Source organism: Festucalex cinctus, chromosome 6 (genome assembly GCF_051991245.1).
Source record: "Festucalex cinctus isolate MCC-2025b chromosome 6, RoL_Fcin_1.0, whole genome shotgun sequence".
Taxonomy (NCBI): domain Eukaryota; kingdom Metazoa; phylum Chordata; class Actinopteri; order Syngnathiformes; family Syngnathidae; genus Festucalex; species Festucalex cinctus.
This window is the reverse complement of record NC_135416.1, coordinates 5,178,667-5,201,232: the sequence shown is the minus strand read 5'-3', so window position 1 is coordinate 5,201,232 and position 22,566 is coordinate 5,178,667. Positions and strand designations below refer to the sequence as shown.

The 22,566-nt window shown below is 40.0% G+C and overlaps 1 protein-coding gene across 9 annotated transcripts in view; it reads right to left on the bottom strand.

Annotated features, from left to right (window-relative positions):
- inpp4b (inositol polyphosphate-4-phosphatase type II B) overlaps positions 1–22,566 on the bottom strand; it is a 156,963-nt gene that overhangs the window by 110,271 nt on the left and 24,126 nt on the right. For 8 of the 9 annotated variants that reach the window (XM_077525132.1, XM_077525139.1, XM_077525145.1 and 5 more), the window contains 3 exons: positions 15,664–15,708; positions 13,336–13,454; positions 6,375–6,491 (listed from right to left, as the gene is read on the bottom strand). In XM_077525132.1, the coding sequence (XP_077381258.1) occupies positions 6,375–6,491; positions 13,336–13,454; positions 15,664–15,708 (281 nt within the window). Of the gene's footprint in view, positions 1–6,374; positions 6,492–12,066; positions 12,094–13,335; positions 13,455–15,663; positions 15,709–22,566 lie in introns of those variants that run through there. The other variant, XM_077525140.1, reaches the window with a different exon arrangement.

Here is a 22,566-nt window from a genome sequence, read left to right as displayed (position 1 = left end):
GTCCTAGATGTTATTTACTCAACAAGCCCAGACTGTTATTTAGTGTCAGAGCGGCACTTTCTCCTTGAACTCCACCATAAATGTCAGCTTATACAGATGCAGGCCACGTCTGCTCATAAGGCAGCGCATGTGTCGCTTCACACATAGCGGTATCAGAAATGCACTGCAGAAAATGGACTTAAAAAAGAAAAAAAGAAGAGGAACAAGTAATGAAAAAAGGAATATACAACTTAATTCAAACAAAGTATAACAGGGAAATCCGTAAAGCATGATTGTGATAACTTAAAATCAAGTGAATTTGTTCCACCGACATTACAGAATTATGTATTGTTTTTTATTTGAAGCTAAACTTACTCATCAACAGGAAAATCTCACTAACAAGTGATAATACCGTAAGATTCAATGCGATCCTTTTCCACAAAAGCTGCCTGGTAAAAACAAATAGCTTGGTGTGAATAGGTGGATTTTCACTCTGTTTGACATTTCAAGACAGCTTTATGAAAACAACAGGATGTTGTCATCTCGCTTACGGTGGGAAAGCCACCAGAACCATCCAAAGCGATAAACAGCTTAATATCGCCTGCCGGATGAGTCCGCCGGCTAGCTAATAGGTTTGCACCGTCAAGGAGCGGAAATGTCATTAGTGAGGCTTCAAACCTCTCATGAACACCAAACGTGACATGCAAATAATCACTCTCGCTCTGCTTAACTCGGATGAGGGTTTGATACCAATTGTAAAACTACCTATATTGATAACAAAACTGTTGTTGGCCCGACCTAAAGTGAACCCAGCGCTACAGCTTGGTAGAAAAGTGGCTGTTGTCATCAGTTTAAAAAAAAAAGGAAAAAAAAAAAAAAAAGACAACATTCAGCTGTTTCTTTCAAGAAGAGAGTATCACCAGTCGACAGGCTGAATCGTGTCGAGCTTCACCAGTTTAGGTGACGAACCGCGTTGTTGCTTATTTTGAGCTGTTCTGTTTATTTTTTATTGTGTTCAAGAGACAGTTTTGTTATATAACTTTTGGGAAGAAATAATCATTCATTTTAAGATGCATGAGCATGTGCATGAGCAAGTGGTGATAAACTATTACTTTGTGGAATATTTTGTGCTCTGTTCATTTCCATTGTTCAAGAAAGTACAAGTAGTTTTACTACAATACTACTTTTGTAGCATAATGTTGCAAAATACTTTGTAGTAACAAAGTAAAGACTCATTTTGGAAGGGAACAATCAGATTCCTTTTAAGATGCTTGCTTTTTTGCTTATTTCAAATACTGGTAGTCGTATTTCTACTGTACAGTGGTGCTTTGAAATACAAGTGACACGTTTTTATACATATACAAGCAGTAGAGATGTTCCATATCATACCTTCTACGATGCTACTGGTGTAATTTTTTTGGGTGATAAGAATTTGATTTTTTTTTTTTTTTTTTTGCCTCTACAACACGACGGCTAAATCACACAGGAGGAAAAAAAAAAAAAAAAAGACTTTTCTTGACTCATGCAATTTGCCACTGACTTCTGAAGGTTTGTGTGTTTTCTTTGTATCTGCTAAGTAAGTGTGCATCAAAGTGCTTTAAGCAGTTGCCGTATGTTACAATTAGACCTTGCAGGATAAAAACCTGACCTGTTTTTTTTTTTATTTCAATTTTATTCCATTATGGTTGCTATATTTGCAATTTGTTTACATTTCAATTGTGAAAAAGAAGGTGGCTTATATATTGTGCTGTAATAAAAGTGCTAAGCACCAATCACAAATCTACCGTTCAATAATTATTACCAATATCGTCAAAAATCGTCACCGCAAATTTCTTTGAAATGTCATATTTTTAGGCCATTTTTTTTGTTTTTTGTTTTTTTTGCTTTGACCTGCAGGTTCAAACTTGACATATGCACAATCCAAATGACAAAACAAAAAAAAAAAGGCAAATGGTGAACATGTCACCCAAAAAGAGGCTCAAACTTTACAAAAAAAAAAAAAAAGAAAAGAAAAAAAAACAACTTACATTTTATTAAAGTACACAAGCTGAATCTGCCCATCTCATTGTCCTGGTTCTTTTACACAAGTGTCTGTATTTCAACTCAAGTACAAATTGACAGTACATTTGCCACTTGTGTTGCCACGCAACATCTAACAAGAGAACAAGATAATTATTTCAAGTGGCTTTCCTTTATTTAGTTACAAACCGGGCTCATCACGCAGGTCTTCGCCTGTCGCAAACCCGAGTCTGAGAGCTTTTGCCGCACCTGAAAGGCCGGCGCGGGCTCCAGCCCCTCCCGAGCTGCAAAGAGCAAAAGCTTGATAGAAAGCACCGCGTTCTGCATGGATGATGCTCTTGACAGAGTGACAGCGGCAAGAGAGAAATGGCACTCTAAAGCGCAGCAGTGAGCGACGGCGTGAAATATAGGGATTATTTTAAAATGACAGGGCTAATACGGCTAAGGCAAAAAAAAATAAATCTATCCAGCGGTGCGAGAGCCAGGTGTCGGGATCTCTACAGTACTTTCAAGGAAGTAGTTAAAAAACATTGCTTACCTTGCCTTGTGTTTATTTCTGTTGCACAAGGAGACAGTTATTATTAACAATTTTGATTTTAAGACAGTGCCTGAGCAAAAACGTATTGTGGGCTTTGACTTTGTATATTATTACGACTTCTTTGTTTATTTGAGCAAGCCTAGAGTGTTGACAAGGGATGTAATGAAAACCAATTCCAATTGGAAAACTGGTTTTGACTGATGTGAGAGAATCGCACTGAAACGTATTTGAACCCCATGTAATGAGCTATTCAACGGTATTTTTGGAGGGATGCACACCCCTAAAATATATATATTATATATATATATATATATTATATATATATATATATATATATATATATATATATATATATATATATATAATATATATATATATATATACACATATACATACATATATATATATATATATATATATATATATATATATATATATATATATATATATATACATATATATATATATATATATATATATACACACACACACACACACACACACACATATACACACACACACATATACACATACTGTATACACACACATACTGTATACACAGGGTTCCCTCGTTTTCCGTTGGGGTTAGGTTCCAAAAAATACCCGCAATAAGTGAAATTCCGTTCCGTTTATCATCTGTGACGGCTGGTAACAGCTACTCAGAATTTTTTTTTTTAGTTTTTTTTTTTTGAGGTTTTGAATCATTGTTCAACCTCCCAGCACTAACCTGCGAGAAATCTGAGCGCAGGAAATAAGAAGCGACGTCGTCCACGTGTTGAGTCACTTAGCCTGCCGCTAAATGTAGTGGAGCCTCCGGTGGGGACTGGCAGCGGCGGATAAGACGTGCACTCAGGAAGGAGGTGGAGAAACAACAGAAGCTGGATACGGTGCACAGCTCACATGGGTGTTGTAACGCATGAATATTCAATGGCACCTAAGAATACACTATTGTGCTCTTGTTATGAAGATAACTTCAGCAAAAGGAGGAGTACGGTTTCTGCTACTCAGGCACACACAAATACAAAACAGTCACTTAACTGCATTAGAAAGACAAGACAACGATGGGACCGAATAGGATTTGACAATGTAGATTATTTTGAGTCGATCAGTTCACGTTTCTTTACGCAGATTCAGATTCTTTATAATTAATATGTCTACATTGTTTGGCCCTTCTTGGGCGAGCGTGCTTTGCATTGTAGATTATTAGTGAGTTATTATTTCGATCGTGCATGGTGGTTATCATTTATAAGTAGGGGTGTGCCTCTCTCCAGTAAAGGACAATTTGATATGTATGTACTGTATCTCAAAACATGGGGTGCGATACGATTCAAGGACGGTTCATTTTAAAGTGGGAACGATTTGATTCAGTTCTATTTATAGGGATTCCATTTCGATTCGATACGTTACAGCTCAATTTGAGAGGGCATGATGCAATGCGTTTCTTGTTATTTTACAATATGAATGAATTTATCAGTAAGGGTTTCAACTATGAAAACAGATATTGAGCAGTTGCTTCCAAGATCTCAGAAATTATAGTTACATGCAAGGTACGGTATTCTGTTCATTTTTATAGTACAGAGCTGCATATATATTTTATTTCATTTTTTTTTTTTTTTACAGTAGAAATAGGTCATTCTCATTCATAAACATGTACTGGCTTTAAACATATCTTTATGTTGCATGCCCGTGCTTGAGCGTACATACTGTGAGCTTTGACACGTTAGTACTGCAGAACATTTCATGTGGTTCAGTTAATTTCTATTGTGCAAGGTGGGTGCTATCATTCATAAATGTGGCATTAACAGCACATCATGTCACATCACGTCTGAGCATGAGGAAACAAATATAACCAGGGCATGACGACATTGTAAATTATTTTGAGTCATAAATTGAGCTTGATACCTTGGTGAGTTTCAAATCATAAAAATGTAAAACAAATATTAAAATCAATAAAAGAGATAATAAATGAGAAATTTTCAGTCCTGCAGTCACATCAAAATAATTGACCCCCCACCCCCCCTTTGTTCCACCCCTCCAAAATGTTTTGTATTTCTAACTTTTTAATCTATAACATGGGCATGCACTTATCACAGTTCGCACAACTCATCTCACATTATTCGACGTGACCATATTTTAACAGTCTGTTGGGTGTATTGTTTTGCTTATCTCGTAATGAAAATAGGACACGCTCCAGCACTAGTACTCGCTCCGATGGGCATACAGATTTTTTTTTTTTTTTTATTATGATACAGTACATACGAGGCAGAGAAAGCATAGCCCCATCTGCTTTTTAAATAAAATACTTGTGCACAACGGCAAAAAGCCGAAATTCTTTTGTTTCGATCTACAAACGACAAAAACAACAACAAAACTGTACAAACTGTGTTCCATGAGGCCTAAATGTGATTCATTCCGCTCCTCGGTCCTCTAATGGAGTCCTTACTCACCATAAAGCTCATGAATGTTTCATATTAACTTATGGTAAATTAAGATTGCGGCGCCTGGGGATCGACGGAGACGCTCCATTTATACCGGGAACGCGCAGCCGGCTCATAACGTCTGTTTGAAAATGTGCGAATACGAGGCCCCGTCCCTTTAAGGATTCCCTGTGTTGTTCTTTTTTGACATTCTCACTGATGTGTCCCGGCTGATGTCCTCTTGGGGGAGGGCATCCTTTTCAAAACGTAAGGCAAAAGGTCTGAAAGTGACTCGTATGAATTATGGAAGTCATGACACACGACCTTTTGAAAACCTCGGAATCTGTCGGATGCTTTCCAACATGATGAAATTGGACGTAAGGAGGGAAAAAAAAAAAAAAAAAAAAACACCATGGGAGAGTGATTGTTTTGAAGAAAGAAGTGGTAGTGTCCTACCATCTTAAATCACACATTGCAAAACAGGAAGTGGAACCTAAAATAATGTCCATATTCAAATGGATGTTTTTTGTAATATAGAAAATAAGACCACAATAAATCATTTCAAACCTTTTTTTTCCCCACCATTAAAGTGACCTATAACATTTTGAAAAAGGGGACGTAAAAATAAACTGAGATATTGTGGTTGCAAAAGTGTGCACACCCACTTAATATTGACAAAGTGGTTGCGTTTGAACGAACCAATCACATTCAATCTCATATTAATAGAAATCAATGCACATCTGCCACCATTTAACTCACTCAAACCCAAAAACGTAGAAACAAGTTTTTTAATACTTTGACCTTCACTCCCAAAAACGCATTTATACGTTTTTTCTGTTTTGTTTTTTTATGCAAGAGCATACAGAAGACTTTGATGCAGCTTCTGACCTGAAGCGGTTGCTTAAAGCAATGGTAGTTGTTACAAAAACGGCCAACAGGTGGCAGCAGAGTATAATAGATCAGCCAGGGCCATGTTGCAACAAGCTCTTTTTGCCAGTGTTTATCAACAGGTTCGTGAATAATGATGATACTTAGCTATATTCTAACGCTAATTGCTGCAAAACAGAAACAGAAACAAATGTTCTTTTTTTTCCTGATGAAAGAAGAGACCCTAACCTTTCTTTTGGTTGTTTTTATAGCAATATAACAATATTCTGTGGGCCTTGCAAAATTCTGTCAAAATCCAGTAAAACAAGCGGGAGCAAATGGGGTTGCTTCAGTGAAAATGGCTGGGAGTGAATGAGTTGAAGTGCCTCTGACTAACTGTAGGTACATTTCAGATGTTCTAGCAGGCTTTTCTTGACATGTTTTGCTTTCTAGCAGAAACCTCAAGATTTTGTGCCAACATTGACTAGCATTTGGAACTGTTCATAATTCCCTAGTGGGCTGCCAGCCAGTAACATACATAAAAGTCTACTCACGGCTTCCTGACGCTTGTCTTTTACATCATACACCGTCAGCTTGACGAGCGTCTCCGAGGTGGCGGGACAGTCCGAGGGGAAGGTCACCCCGGTCAGAAAGCACGGGTCCTTGTTTGCCTGTGGGGACAGAAACATAAAAGACGGGTGAGAATTCCGTATGTGCAATGGCGTGCGCCCCCAGAGCTCAACATGCAAATGAACCGGCAGGAAGCCAACCGCGAGCCACACAATGGGAGTCTTTTGGCAGGGGGAGCGAGCCAACAGCTGGGATCAGTCGTTCCTCAACAGAAGGAGATAGAGACGTCCCCGGTGGGGCCTCCTCGAAGCGCTGGCATGGAAGCCAGGAACAAAAATGTTGACAGGTACGTTGGCACGCCGGGGCCAAACTATCCACTGGCTCCTGGCGTTTGGTCTTTAAACGCACCACGGGGCTGAAACACTGGCCATCACCTCTGCCAGCTGTTAGCTATTAATAATAAGTGTATGGCTTCTAATTTTGCAACCCTCCTCCAAAAAGAATAAACCTGGAGTCTAAAAACAATAACAGAAGACCTGTACCAGCGTAGATATAAATTGCAACAGAAAGTGAAGGTTCTTTCCCTTTCCCTGGCTCTTGTTTAGCCATTTGTGGTCAAAAATGGAGTTTAAAAGTGACAATGATACTCCTGTACGAGCAAGGACATGAATTACAGCAGACAGGAAGTCTAGTTTTTTTTTTCCTTATTTAGCCATTTTGGATGTATTGGACTAATTGAAAGCACTTCAGTGTTTACACAAGAGGCTTCCTCTTCCTCCTCCGCCGGGCGTCTCCAGCCAACGGGCCTCTGGGGATGTTTAAGGGACTTTACAAATGACTCGCATTTAGACGAGTGGCAGACAAATACAATAGTAAGTCCGGTCACACCCTCGAATGTAAAAAATGAAGGAAAAAGTTCGCGATTTTGTGCCTTCAGTACATAGCATGAAGTGTGTGTTCATACTTGACCTTGCACTGAGCAATTGGCTAAACAATCTCGCATTTGGAAGCTGTTCAAGAGTTTGCCGTCGTATATCAACAACAGCGGGAAGCGGCTCAGGCACGCCGTGACATTTATGTCGACATTTCCATTTATTTCTTCAGTCTTTCTCGGCTGGCGTGAGAGGTGATGTTCAAACATTTTCAGACACGTTTTAATGGATTCATCTGAGGAATTGAGTCACGAGGCTCCACAAAGGTTGGAGGAAAGTGACTTGGTAGGTTAGTTGTGTGTTATTAATGACGGTCGCTACGTCGCCCAATAGGAAGGTACAGTGGAAATGCACAACTCTCACTCATCTACGCACACACACACACATTCTTTCTCTGGTTCTGTCACATTCTCTCACACATTATCGCTCTGTAAAATTTTCTCACACATTCTCTCACTCACATTCACACTGTCGCCCAGTCTCTCTCTTCCTCTCCCACATCTCTAAGTGTCGCAAACTCACATTCTCTCTCACATTCACTCTGTCTCTCTTGCAATTTATCTCGCACACTCTTCTTTCGAGCTCTCACGTTCACCTCACATTCTCTCCCTCATATTCACACTCTCCCACATTCTCTATAGCTCAAGCTCACTCTTTCTCTCTCTGTCTCTCTCAGGCCACTCTCTCTTTCGAGCTCTCACACTTCACCTCACATACTCTCCCTCACATTCACACTCTCCCACATTCTCTCTCTAGCTCACTCACTCACTCTCTCTCTCTCTCACCATTCTCTCTTTCGAGCTCTCACACATTCACCTCACATACTCTCCCTCACATTTGCACTCTCCCACATTCTCTCTCTCTCTCTCTCTCTCTCTCTCTCCCTCCCTAAATCTCTCTCCCCCTCTCTCGCTCACATGCTCTTGCTTACATTCTCTCTCTCTCACCTTCTTTCTCACAAGTTTTCCCCCTCTCTCACTTTCTCTTGCACTTTCTAGCTCCCACACTTTAGCCTCATATTCTCTCTTGCTCTCTCATTCTCTCACACTTACGGTTTCACAAACTTGCACTCTCATTCTCACACTACTCTCTCCCACTACACACTTTCACTCTCTCGTATATACTGTACACACACACACACACTAGCGATCTGACAGTCACAAAGACACGCACGCGCTCAAACCCAGACACTCTCACTCAGACACACTCAGAACCTGGCACCCTGAATAGGTCTCATTCAAGCTTACCAGCATGCTTGGCAGCCTCGGCCGGGTGTGACTTCTTAGTGCTGCTGATGGGCTGCGATGGGCTCAAGTGCTGAGTCTGACACACGCACACGCGCACACACACTGGCCTGTTGTACAAGCGGTAAACAACATACACACTCTGTGGTTTTTGGCCATTTAAGGTCGCAAACCTCTGCGGAATGGCCAATTTGGCCCATTTACTGTGTGCATGTGTGTGCCACCATTTTAGTCCCTCCCTCGGCCACTCATAATTATTGAACACACACACACATGCACGCACACCCACACGAGAGAGGGCAAGGCATGAAAGGCCGTTTTATCTCCTGGCCTGATGTCAAATCTTCTCCCCCTTCCTGTGGTGTGCAAATGTGATTTTCCCGCAGACATATTAGTGGGCTTGCTGGCAGCTCTGCCCAATGCTAATGCATTCTCAGTTATGCAATGCAGCGAGAAAAGAGGGTGTACGCCTGTAAAATACAGGAAATTGATGCAAATGCGCAAAAAGCTAACAAGGGTGAGTACAAGTGGATCAAATGGAGATTTTACAGTTTGGGGCTCTTGAGTACTTTGACATTTTTTTTATGAAGATATTTACATTACAAAGAGCTTTTGAGAAATATTGGCGTGGAGACATGCTAGGCATGAATGAAAACGAATTTGATTTTATACAGTGGAACCTTCAAAGTGGAATGTCCCAAAAATGTGGAGTTCAAGCAGAATGGTCTGGAAAAAAACCTGGAACAGTAACCTTAAAACAGCAAATAGAATTTGTTTGCAGCATATGGAACGTACACGGATGGATTTGGTATTGAAGTGCTGGCTCAATAAGTGAAAATACAGTTGATGTGTGATGTGTGAGACTCGACTCAACAAGTAATCACCTCCAAACAGGGCCGCTTTCTAAAATCAAATACACAAGGTGTAAATCTCCTTTTGTGTTTAGTTCAAACTTCAAGTGCAACAGCTTGAAGCTTCTTTGTGGAAGATCTATTCACTATTTGCCAAACTGATACTTATTTTTTTTTTTTAAAGTGTGTTGAGTTCACTACCACCATAAAGAGCTTGTTTCTCAAGTATGTGCTTGAAAATCAAAGCAAAAAAAAAAAAAAAGCGATCGGCAGCTCGTATCACCTAAAACCCGTAAATTGAGTTACTTGTATGATGTATCTCAAGGTTGTACTGTGAAATATCTTAAGTGGATGTAACCCCATACCATACCAGCCCGTGTTCGTATAAAAAGCCTCCTAGAACATCTGAACTCGATCTGGGGTTAATTAGAAGCCCGGAAATGGTGGCAGTTGAGCGCTGACTTCCATTTAACAAAGTCTGAATGCGATTACTTCATTCTGAATAAAAGTCACATGCCCAGTTATGAGGGTGTGCACATTTGCGCAACTACATCATTTGTTCTACTCCTCCTTAAAAGATTTGTTTTTTCTTTCAATTGAGTTGTGCAGGGTATAGGTCACATTAATGGTGAAAACAATTTGAATTAACTTGATTTGTTTTATTTAGCTTAAAAAATGCCTCATTTGATCAGGGGTGTGTAGACTTGTTATATTCACTGCATTTTGTGACTTACCACTTGATTAACGGCCAAAAAAATTAGTAAATTTTGCGACTTGATTTTTGCCACAGTTGGAAACTTGAAGGTTAAGACTTGAGACTTGGCACATTCCGTATCAGACTTTCTCCCACCTTTGGGACTTAGTGTAACTTTTTAAACAGCTGCAACAAATGAACATCCGTGGCCCCCAACTAGGGGGATTAAACCCTGTCACGTTCCCTTTTGATTGACCCCAGCCATGTGATAAATGGATAAGACAAAAGACAGAGGGGGGCAAACGGCACCTGGCACGTTCCATCATTGATCTCCCAAATGAAACCTTCACATCATGCAGTGAGCGGGCCACATAATACATCGATCGTGCACGGCCAATCGTGTGCGGCGGCAGAGCAGAAAGCAGCTGCTGGGAGGAGACATGCTGAGAATGTCACGCGTGCACACACAGTGGCAATTGGCCTCGCTTTCCAACACGCTTTCTCTCATGGCCACACATGCTCATAAAAATCTGCTGCCTCATAATTTAAATGGCATTATAAGCAGTGGGGGGGTTTATGTGGAAAATAATTAGTGCAGCCACTTGTTGCTAGGCGAGCTTCGTGGGGCTCTGCCAAGGAATTGATGTCAAGGAAACAGGTTGAAGTCTCAAATGAGAGACAAGATTTGTTTGGTTGGGGAGGAGCTAAGTTTAGCTTGGGCTGTGAGAGAAAGTTTGGGAATTTATTTCCAGTACATATTTTAAAAACCTAATCATGTGTAAGCCATTATTTTTAACAATAAGATGGTATGTAAGATTATCTTGATTGAAATGTTTTGGAATCATAGCATGTGGTATTTTTGGTGTTTGCGATAACGTAGAATAAATTAGCAGTGCCACCAAAAAGTATATACTGTATCTAAAATGTTTTTATTATTTACGACATTTTATGTTTTACAATGTAGTATATATACAGCGATTAACTTATCCGTATACTCTCAAGTCAATGTTGAACTGATTAGCTGGTGGACTTTATTTCTCTGTATTGCCATTTAAAGCTTGAAGTCAACTAAATGGAAATTGTGTTTTAGATACCTCATCTTCCTCATGATGTGAAATAATAATAATAAAAAAAATGGTTTGGGATGACTGTCCTGTGCTGATAATATATCAGTGATGTCATCAATTAATTGACCGACTCTAGACTTGTCACTTTTTAGCTGACTGCAAAAAATCTTTAGTGTTTCAACCCCTTGCTCGAAACTCAACTTCCTGAGATGGAATGATTCCAACCCTAATGTGACTAACTTTTCACAAAAGTCCAGCTAATCAGTTCCACAAGCAGAAATATTCAACTGTGTTTGCCATTTTTTTTTATGTTGTATTTTTTTCAGACACTTAAAAACAACCAAGTGTCAACAAATGATCCTTTTTTAATCACAGCAAAGTTTTTTTATGTTTGTGTTTTACTACTACGCAGCAGTTAACTTATTTTTACACTTACTAATACTAAAATGTGAGGTGCAATTTAAAGATAGGACTATTATGTATTTCCTGTTTACTCTTGGCAGTAGTTGACTTTTTATATTCGTGTGCCAGTCAACAATTGTCAGTAGCGCAAAAATGTTTTTATGATGGTGACAGTTCCAATTATTCTTATTTACACTTTCCTTTGAGGAAAAAAAATAAAAAAGCTGTCAGAGGTCAACCAAATTAGAAGGAAAGAAAAACAGTGTCATCTGCTGGACCTGGTGGGGCACTACTCTTCCTGGCCCTCGTACTGCTGTGCAATTCCAAGACAAGCTGTGTTTAGTTTCCAGACCAAATAATGCTCTGCTCATCCCAACAACACTCCACTATTCAAAGGCACTGAACATTCTAGTGTTGCCTTCCAGTTTACTGGCTAATAAAACCCCATGTGTTCGAGCATTTGATTTAAACGATGAGCGGACCTACCCTGCCTGGAAATCCAAAACAGTCCATAATGTCAGCAATTCCTCCACGCTCACAGCCATGAAGTCCAAATGGTACTGAGAAGAGTGTCTGCAGAGTGAGCACTCAGTATCCTACCACATCCTGTCTTTCCAACACACACACACACACACACACGATTCCTTGACAGGGGGGGGGGGGAACAGCCGTAACGCAGCTTTGAATGGGACGGTTGTTTTAGTGGATTAGTGGGAACATAATTCCAGTCTATGAGTCGATTTTTTTTTCCCCCTCTGTGCCTGCGAGTACGTAAAAGGGGGTGTGTTTCGAGAGTGGGGCAGCTGCCACCCAGTGTAGACAACCAGTCGAGCTCACCAGGATAAAAAGAAGCAGTGCGTAGTAGGGCTGGAAAATTAATCGAAATCAAACCACCATCGCAAAAAATATATTTAAAATGTCAAAATCAAAGTATGCAGTTTGGAAATACTGATATTGCATTATTATTTTGTTATTTATCCATTTTCTTAACCTCTTGCTCCTCACAAGGGTCGCAGGGGTGCTGGAGCCTATCCCAGCTAGCTTCGGGCAGTAGGCGGGGTACACCCTGAAATGGTTGACCAGCCAATCGCGGTATTTTGTCATGTAAAATAAATATACTTTTTATTGTAATACAGATTAGTTTAGGGCTTGTGTTTCTTGTAAACAACTTGGAGAATTGCACATTAAATCACAAGATTAAGGGGGGGGGGGGGGGGGGGGGGGGTTTGCAGTTAGTCTATTTTGGAAACTGTTCAACACATGTACAGTGTCTAACACAAGTAGCACTGCCTCAATTCTCACATCCTGTCCTGTCCCGATGACTTTACAACTCATTGCGCTAACTAAAGTTCCTGACATGGTATAACACTGCCTGGCACAATGTTCCAGTCCTGTCCTGTCCTGTCTGCTACTGGTCACGTCTGCACTGTTTGACTCAATGCTCCTGTCCTGGCCGTCTTGTCCTATTTACTACATGATGCTTGGACTTCCTCACACAGTTTTGCACCGCCTGGCTGAATGTTTCTATCCTATTCTTTTTTTTTTATTGCTTGTCACATCGACGTTCTCACAGCGTGAAGCACTGACTGACTGACTGAATGCTTCTGTCCTGTCCTTAAAGCCATCCTATTGGCTACTTTTAGTGTTGACCTCACAGAGTGCAACACTGCTTGACTCAGTGATTCTGTCCTGTCCTGTCCTGTCAGGAACTGGAAACCCCAGCATAATAACAGCAGCGACAATGTGTTTGTTTACCTCAACTATCTCTGTGCAGGCGTGGGAGACCGTGTGATCCTTATGAGGGTCCACCACAGCCACGTGGACCACCGCACTGGGCGTCCCGTCCCGGCCTGTAGTCAGCAGGTCGTTGCATGCTACACATGGGCAGAGACACAGGGTCGTGTTAAATATGTCCGTTATGTATTCTTATATGTAAAGTTAATGTTTGTTGATACACAACTGCGGCCTTTATTTCTGATTTTAAAACCCAAAACCCCCCAGTAAGTGTGGGCCCAATGTTTGTGCAAAACAGTCTCGAGGATAATAATCATATTGGATTGCATCAGAGGCTGACGACAACAGAAGCCAACAAAGTGCCCTCACAGTGAAGTAATAAGATTATTAGGCAGTCCCTCATTCCTGCTGGCCTTTCATTTCAAGGTACAAGAAATCAAATGGAGCTGCTGGTGAATTGAAGGGCAACCGGCTGATGCCATCACAAGTTCAACCAATATGATGCAATGGTGAATGAAGTAAAAAAAAATAAAAAATCCTCTTTGCAAAGTCACACTTGCCTTTCGGCTCCCTATTATAAGGCTTGGAAATGTGTGAAACCTTGGCCTAGTACGTGATGCATACCACTGAAGTTCAATTCCCTTCAAAATCATACATTGCAATTTCATTATTTTTAACATGTCAGAAAAAGATTACTTTTGTGTTGTTTTTGTCTCCTTGTGATCACAAAACAACAGCTTGTTGGCCTTATTGTGATGAGTGGACATTTTTGTGAATATATGCAACTTGTTTTCTTTAAATGTAAGACTTTTTGCATCACACACTTTTTTTCCCCAATTTATATTTTTCTGCAAGTTTCTACACATTTTAAAGTAATGGAATAACTGACTTTTTTTTCTTGTAAAAATGTTTTTAAAAAGTATGATGCTTCTTTTTCCCTTCAAAAAAAGGATTTACCTTTCTATTTATTACTTGCCTTAAAAAAAATACAAATTCTCCAAAATGTAGAATGTTTTCTCACTTTAAAAATACTTTATTCCTTAAAATGTCTTGCTAAAAATATATTTTTTCAATGATTAAAAACACATTTGAAGTGTTCTTAAGTCTTCTTAAAGCTGCTCTTTGCAACAATTTGCCCAAAAATATCTTTACAATAGCCTTTTTATTTGACCATTTATGACTGTTTTATGATTTATTTATTTTTTCTGTTGAACTCAGTGTGAATGCATATTACGACTGGTGTGGATGAATGCGACCACAGGAAATGCCAAGCTCATCATGCTTGAAAAAAATGAAATAAATAACTCATATAATCACGAGGGAATGTACTTTGAAGTAAAAGTGGATTATAGGCTGCAAAAGTCTCTTTTTGGGCATGGCGACACGGTGGCTCGTTGCCTACTATACGTACAAGAACCACTGACTTCCTTGACATTGAAATTTCACACCTTTGTTGTCAAAATGACAATTTGGTAGACTTTATTACCTTGAAAGTAATTGCTCTGTGGGGAATGTACACAGTTATATCCTTTCAGTATGAATTAAGCAAACAAAAGTCTCCAAGCAGCGTTTCCATGCTGGATTTTTGTTGTGGAATGTCTCGAAATAGAACTCCCGACATCTCGGGTGGAATAAAAAATGAATGAGACTCTCCAAACACAAAACAAAGTTTGAAGACATCCTCTCATCACTGTGTCAACAGTGTTTCTCCGGGCCTTGTTTTGTGTTTGTGACACTTCATTGGCTTCTCCAAAAGGCATGTCGCTTTAATGATCTAGTCAAGATAAAGTGCTGTCAGAATGTATGTGACCAATTAGGAAATTGCTTTGTTTCTTCGCCAGTTTTCTTTGGACAAATAGCATAAATCAGCTTTTAAGTGGCAAGCGGCAGATGTCGTAGGTTATGGAGGAACAAATCTGCCAAAATTCAAAATAAATAAATGACTAAAAGTGAAAATAAAAATGAATATAAAAGAAAATAATTCGAAAATTATATTTAAAAAAAATATATATATATATAAATAGAAATAAATCTGTATTTATTTTCACTTTTTATTTTATTTATTTATTTTTATTTTATCTTTTATTCATTTAGTCATTTATTTATTTTGCTATTTATGTAGTCATTTATTTATTTAGAATTTTGGGAGTTTTGGGCCGTACTGCCAAGTCAAAATGTTATTCAAATGAGGGGGCGGTCCTTAGCGTGTCTTGGGTTGGACTCCGCCGTTGCAAACTGCCACACTCCACATGGTAATATGAACTTGACCAAATTGAAAATTAATTTTTTTGATTAATTTAATAAAACTTTAATACAAAAGGGAAGGAAAAAAAAAAAAAACATGCTTACCAAGGCTGAACTCCACCTGAGGCATATTAGGAGAGTGAGCGACACCTGAAAAGGAAACAAAGTATTTGGTTATAGAAGAATTAAAACACTATCAGGGTTTTTCACTGACATTTTCACTTAGCAAAGAAAAAAAACATACATATATGGGTTCACTATACATTGTTTAGTATGTACAGGAGAACTGTTGTTTAAAAAAAAAAGTCCCCTGAAAAAGCATTTGAGTTTCAAGTGACAATCCGTCCCATGGGTCTGACATCTGGCAGCGTCTTAGCCCTCCTAGCTTGAAGGGCTCTCTGCTGCCGCAGCTCGACATGTCATCGGAGCTTATCAAAGTTTCATCAGCACTGGCGCGAACGTGACAGCGGCAGCACACGCCGCATCCCGAGGAACTGCAAAGCCGACAGTCGATGGGGGGGGAAAAAAAAAAAAAAAAAAAAAAAAAGTTTATTTGGATAGATAATTGGCCTGTCTGCATAGCCGAGTGCCTGCGTGCACGTAAAAATACAGACTGATGTCTGCTGGGTCACAATGTGGCTCTCGATCAACATACATATATAAATATTGTACTTTTTCCAACCACCATTACTCAGGCTAAAACGCATGAGTGGAGAGTTTGTTTTGCCTTTTTTTTTTTTTTATCTAAATAAGTCAGTCAGTAGGACGGAAACGCAAAAAAGTTGAGGCTCTTCGTCGTACAAAAAATTCCAGCCTGGACTTCTTATTCGTCATGCTGGTGATGCATACGAGCACATAAAACTGTGTCCCATCGCAGCTTGGTTGTGTTTAAATCAATCAGTTTTAGCGGAACTTTTGAGGATTTTTTTTCCCCATAGGCATATTTTAACTTGTCAATGTGTTGGGTTATTTTATCCTTTGTTAGGGTGATAGTTTCACCATCTGTACATTTGTTCATGGCCTTCAGTCAGCAACAAAATATGGATGGGGTTGGTGCAATGCATGCTCTATAGGGTTTAAGTCTAGAGATTTTTTTTCCTCTGCTTGGTTCATGATGAATGATCTTCCAGTTAATTATTTGGTTGCATATGTCTTTAAATTGTCAGACACGATATTCCTGTAGACTTCCGAATTCATTCTGTATTTTTGTTCATATTCATGACCTTTACTCCGGCCTTCCTGTAGGTTGTTGTTTTGGTAGGAGTTACTCCCTTCATTATGTTCTTTATCAGGAAAAATGCATGCTCTATGGGGTTTAAGTCTGGGGATCGTCCTGTCAAAAGCTCTGGCCTTTTTCCCCCCCATGATGAACTCCTTGGGTTCAATTCTTTAAATTGTCAGACAATTATGTTTCCATAAACTTCTGAGATTGTGGTGTACTTTTGTTTTTGTTGATGGCTTTCACTCTTCCCCTCTGGAGGCAGTTACTGATGTCACTAACAGTTTTTTTTAGGGTCTTTCTTGTAAAATGTTTCTCGTCATCAACAGCTGCTGTTTTCCTTGGTCTACCCGTTTGACGTCTGTTACTTTGCACACCAGAGCTTTATTTCTTCTTCAGGGGATTCCAGATGGTTGCATTAGCTATGGCCAATGTTTTCTGATTGATTTTCCATTTTCCAAAGTTTTTCACCCATACAAAGCTTTTCATGTTGCTTGCACCTCAAGTACAAATAAAGTCTTCACAAGAATAACCATAAACTGAAACGGAGCTTTCTGTGCTTTTGACGTGTTCCAATACTTTTACATAAGTGAAAAAACGGATACGTTCAAACAAAAGCTGTTTATTTGTCCCTGATGTACAATAAATCCTTGGAAATGAAAGCTGAGATATTTATCCCTTGTGTCACATTTATCTTATGATGTCAAAACAAAATGCTTCGGTCTACAGAAAAAAAAAAAAGCAATTGGCCTCACTGCTGCAACCCTTTCGAAAGGGTGTGTATATGCATATAGTATAAAATGATTGTTATCCAAAGTTGCTTGGCCCGCCCGTACTGTACTTTGGTAAGAATTTGAGTCTCCACGGTCCATTAGCGGAGCTGATGAGCCATGGTGAGGCCGATCGTGTCCGAGCCCATCCTGTAAGAGGATTTTTTACCATTTTCCGTCCAGTGCAGACGTTTCCCCACTCGGTTTGTGTACCCGACTGTGAACGTGTGATGAATGAGATACAGTGGCGGTGACGGATGAGTCTTCGCTCCTTCGGCCATCATCGCAACGGGAGCCCCGAAGGACAATGGATAACTAGAAAGCCTCGCGCCGACACTGACCAAGATTGCAGTGTGTTTGCCTAATCTACAATGAATGGCTACATCTATCATTTGTGGCATTTTCGGGAGGCCCTACACACTACTACGACGCTAGATGTAATGACATGTTTTTGTCGGCTTAAAATACCTCAGACACAAAATGAAAGGAAGCCCTTTACAAGCCTGCAAAACATGAGCCATCCTAGCTTGGTTCAGTTTCAGTCAGTGAATCTTATTTGAAACGCAGCTTTTGAGGAATTTACGATACAAAGTTTGAGTTTAACCCGTCAATTATGGGGATCAACTGTTGTCTTATTTGACCCAATAATGATTTTGCATAGTCTAATTTTAACAAGCAAAGCCTTTGAGGAATTTAGGAAAGTCCGAGTGGAATGCTTTTGGGATTTGTGGAAATACTAGTGCAACTTTTCAGGGGTTTACAGTCTTGTACATTTTCCTTTTCAGCCTTACGTTTACAAGCTAATTTCTATAGTATTCTATATTCATTAGTATTTTTCTATTTCTTATTTTAATCTCCGCAACTTTAGTTTTTCTTTATGCTAGCCTTATTTTGTCCTGAGCAACTTCACGGCAGTATTTTATTTATTTATTTATTTATTTTTTACGTGCACAACATTTGGACATTAAGTGCCGTTTTTACAGCAGTCTTCCTGTAACCATGGCCACTGTCACTCAATCTTACCCTTTGCACTACACAATGACGCTCCATGCTAGGTATCAACCGGACCAAGGCAATTGCAGGGATGCCTAATTACAATAATTAAATCCGCTACAGATCAGCAACAATCACAAAGCTAAACGCAGCACAGCCGTGTGGGGAGACAAGTGGCACAGGTGCGCCGCTCACAATCGATATCCGCTGGCATTATGAATATGCTAATAAGTCCGGTGAGTCGGCAGGCGACATGCAGATGCGACTCCCGCGGGGGCCCCCAAAAGCAAATGAGGTGTGCATCGCCTGCTGCAGTGCACTTTTCATCGGGGCTGGAGGAATAACAGCAACATCTATCAAGCTCTGTCTGCAGGTGGCACCATAGGCGAGGTTGGGAGGTGGGAACACACGGGTGAGGGTAATTCATTAGAACGCGCAAAAGATCGGGTGGTTGTCTCGGCCACTGACAACTACTGGAGGGACATAGCAGGTGATCATTTGAAATCTTTTCCATTCATTGGGTTCTCACTTGGAGCTTTGGCCTTTCGCTCATGGGAGATGCTCAGTGGAAATCTGTCGGGGGTGCCGGGAGGTGAGGTGCTTCTCATTAACGCCGAACACGGCCGATTTGGTGGTGTACAGTATATTCCGGTCATCTTTTATTCATAGGTTTGTCTTATTTTAACTAGTGCAACTTTTAACAGAATTGTGGTCATTTCATTTTAACCTGCTCAACATTTGAGAAATTTATCGCGGTCTTGTGTTGACCTGCACAAACTTTTGGGGAATTTATGGTTGTCTTATTTTAACTGGTGCTACTTTTGGAGGATTTACAGTTGTGTTGCTTTAGCCTACGGAACTTGCTTTTCTTTTTTTGAAAAGGTAGTTTGGAAGGCACGTTTCTCCACATTAAATGTGGAACACAGTTGACTTTGTGGTGTGTATCTCTTTATTATCATTTAAGTCATATTGCACTGAGCAGCCAGCAAAGAGATGTCTGTTCAGATCTTCTACGCTGCACTTCCATTTCCTCTTCTATCATTATAATCATTGTTGTTTTTTGACATGCCTGCTTGTCACTACGAACAAACTGCAAAGTAAGAAATTCCTTTGTGTAATTGTGCTGCTTACAGAGAAAAAGCAAAAAAGACCCCTTTTTTGTGCTTTTGAAAAACTCCCAGTCCCTAAGATGCAACCAGATGCCGCCAAAGCTGAATAGGAAAGTTTCAAAGAAGTACGTTGACGTGATCTTGACTGAGATATGCTTCAAATGTTGGGGAGGAGCTAAGTTTAGCCACACCGCCTGTGCATGTGCGCATGCATACAGATTTTAAGAAAATGTTGTATCCGAAATCCAATCATCTGTAAGACATTTATGTTAAGGCATATTGTGCAAGAAGAGTATGAAATTACGTGAAAATGTTAAAATTATAGTTTGTGGTATATTTAATTTAATCTATCAATATAAGCAGTTAACAACAAGTTAATCACTTTTGGTTTTTCACTCTTTACGAAAAGCATGGCGTTACTGTAATATTCTGCAAGTGTGAAAGCAACGTGGGCTCACAGAAATGCTGAATATTCCTGACTCCACCAAAATAAATAAATAAAAACGGTTGCATATAATGTAAGCTCAATAAGAACAACAAGCAATTTCCAAAGAGCTTTGATAAAGCCCTCACTGTGGCTATAGCCTCCCTTACCCTCTTCATGAATACATATTACATGGAAGAGACCCAGGCTCTGAACAAGCCCAGTTTATATTCCCAATGCTATTTACTTTGGATTTGGAGATGATATTAATAATTCACATTTGTGCGTGCGCAAACGTGGCCGGCTCGCCGCGGCGGTTTGATGTTGCCGGCCATCGCTTAAATTTTCACCAGACCACAAACACCGCCACGTGAGAGACGCCTCCCATCTCGTTTTAATCCGCCAGCGAGTACAAATCCCACAAAATTGTGGATTATTTCACCATGTGTCGCAAGCCCACAAGACCGCAAGCTGCCATCTTGTTAGCCTGCAACTCTTGGTATGTAACAGTGGTGCACAAAATGTTGTATTTATTTAATTATCGAACTAGCTGGCTAGCCGTAAAGCACAAAAACAACATAGGTATGTTACACAAAATTCCAATTAGTTGGCCTGTTAGGAAACTAGAAAGTAGTTTGGCAAAAAAGAACATAAGTAACTAACTAGCCAACAGCATCACGCACCATTAACGTTTGGCACAGTTAATGTAGTAATTTGCTAAATCGTCAATAAGCTGGTTCATTGGGTACAGTTTTGTGTAAATACAACACTTATATAGCTAACAGTTTGTCAGTCAGCAACCCGTACAACACAATAACACCATTGTCAGTTAGCTAGTTCAGTCACAACAATAAAGACAACAAAGTGACAAAACTCAGGCTAATCCTGCTATGAATAGCCTCCAGGAAATTAGCATAACGTCATGGTAGGAGGTGTGTAAAAATGCCATTGGGTTCCACCTTTCAAAGTAGCGAGCATCACCCGCTCTCCCGTGCTGTCACCGTAGAGGAGGAGAAGGAGGTAAACCATGTCACCTTGCCACCGATAATGGGGGCCTGTCAAGCCCGTCTCTCGTGCGCAACATGCTAATTACGCGCTTCCCTTTGCTCAGCTTGGGTAAACAAAAAACGGAGGCACAGTGCAGCACAGCAGGGTGACCGCTCCACTCCCACACCTGTCACATATCATCCACGAATGTGACGGACGGAACGCACGCCGCCGCCGCATATGCAGGGTTCAACGTGGGGCTGGAGTGTGTAAATGCAAATGTGTTTGCGTGTACGGATTTAATTGAGCATGCATGGATCAAGACAAAAGATGAAAAGGCAACGTGGGAATTGGGCATATTTTGCTTCCCTTTCGGAAGATGAAGTGGCGCTGGGTTTGAATGACAATGTTTTAATTGGCTATTATGTTTATTGGATAATATTATTTGACTACAAGTGAAATACTGTAGCCCTCTTTCATTTGACTGTGTGTCCCTTACACAATAAAATGATGACAGAACACAGAAGCACATGAGTAGGAAGGGAAGTCCAAGAGAGAATGACCATTTTATTTGAAAGTCATCTTCAACTAAGTGTCTCTTTACAGAGTTCAAAATGTTTTTGCTACATGCAGAAATAAAATTTCTGTTATACATACAGATGAAATGTTGTTATCCTTACTTCAGAATTTGAAGGGTTTTGTGGCTCCCAGTTTTTTCTTTCCGTGGGAGATGGTTCAAATGGTTCTTTAAGTATTAAGAGGTTGCCGAACTCAGAGCTAGATGTATGACGCAAAAACATCATATTTTGCTCATTAACTAGTTGAATTACGCAAGAAGCAATGATGTCATAGTTGCTCGCTTTAACAGTTCAACCTGGACAAAGATGAGGAGTAGCATCCAAACAAGTATACCAGCATCCCAAACAACGTTTCTCTACGAAACCACTTGAGCAAATACCAGGCCAGCCAAAATGACAAGGCCTGCTTTTTCCCACACTTTGACACATACCACTCTGGAGTTTTTTACTCCAACCACATGGCGAATCCCTAAATTACTACTTTAGCTAACGGTCTGCCATGCCGCGAACGTGACGCAGCTTGTTTAATACAGACACTACGACTTTTCTGGCTCATTTCTGCATTGCCAAACATGAGTATGGTGGCCCTATAAAGGGTTTGAAAAACCACAATAAAGTTTAGGTCCTATGATGACCTGAGCACTTTAATCCCCCCTTCCACCTAACACATCAAAATGGACAGAGATTTGATGGAGGCCACAAATGTGACTTAGATTATTAACCACATCGACTGGGACTTACTTGGCTAATTTCTGCTTTGCCAAACAGGAATAATATGGCCCTGATGGGATGTAAATAAGGCTCAATACTGTTAGATGATAATGAGCTATAAGATTCAGATCTTGTAATTTTTCCCTTCCTTTAAAAAGTACATTCATGAGAATGGATAGACAGTCGTGCCAGGCCACAAACGTGAGCTAGCTTGTTT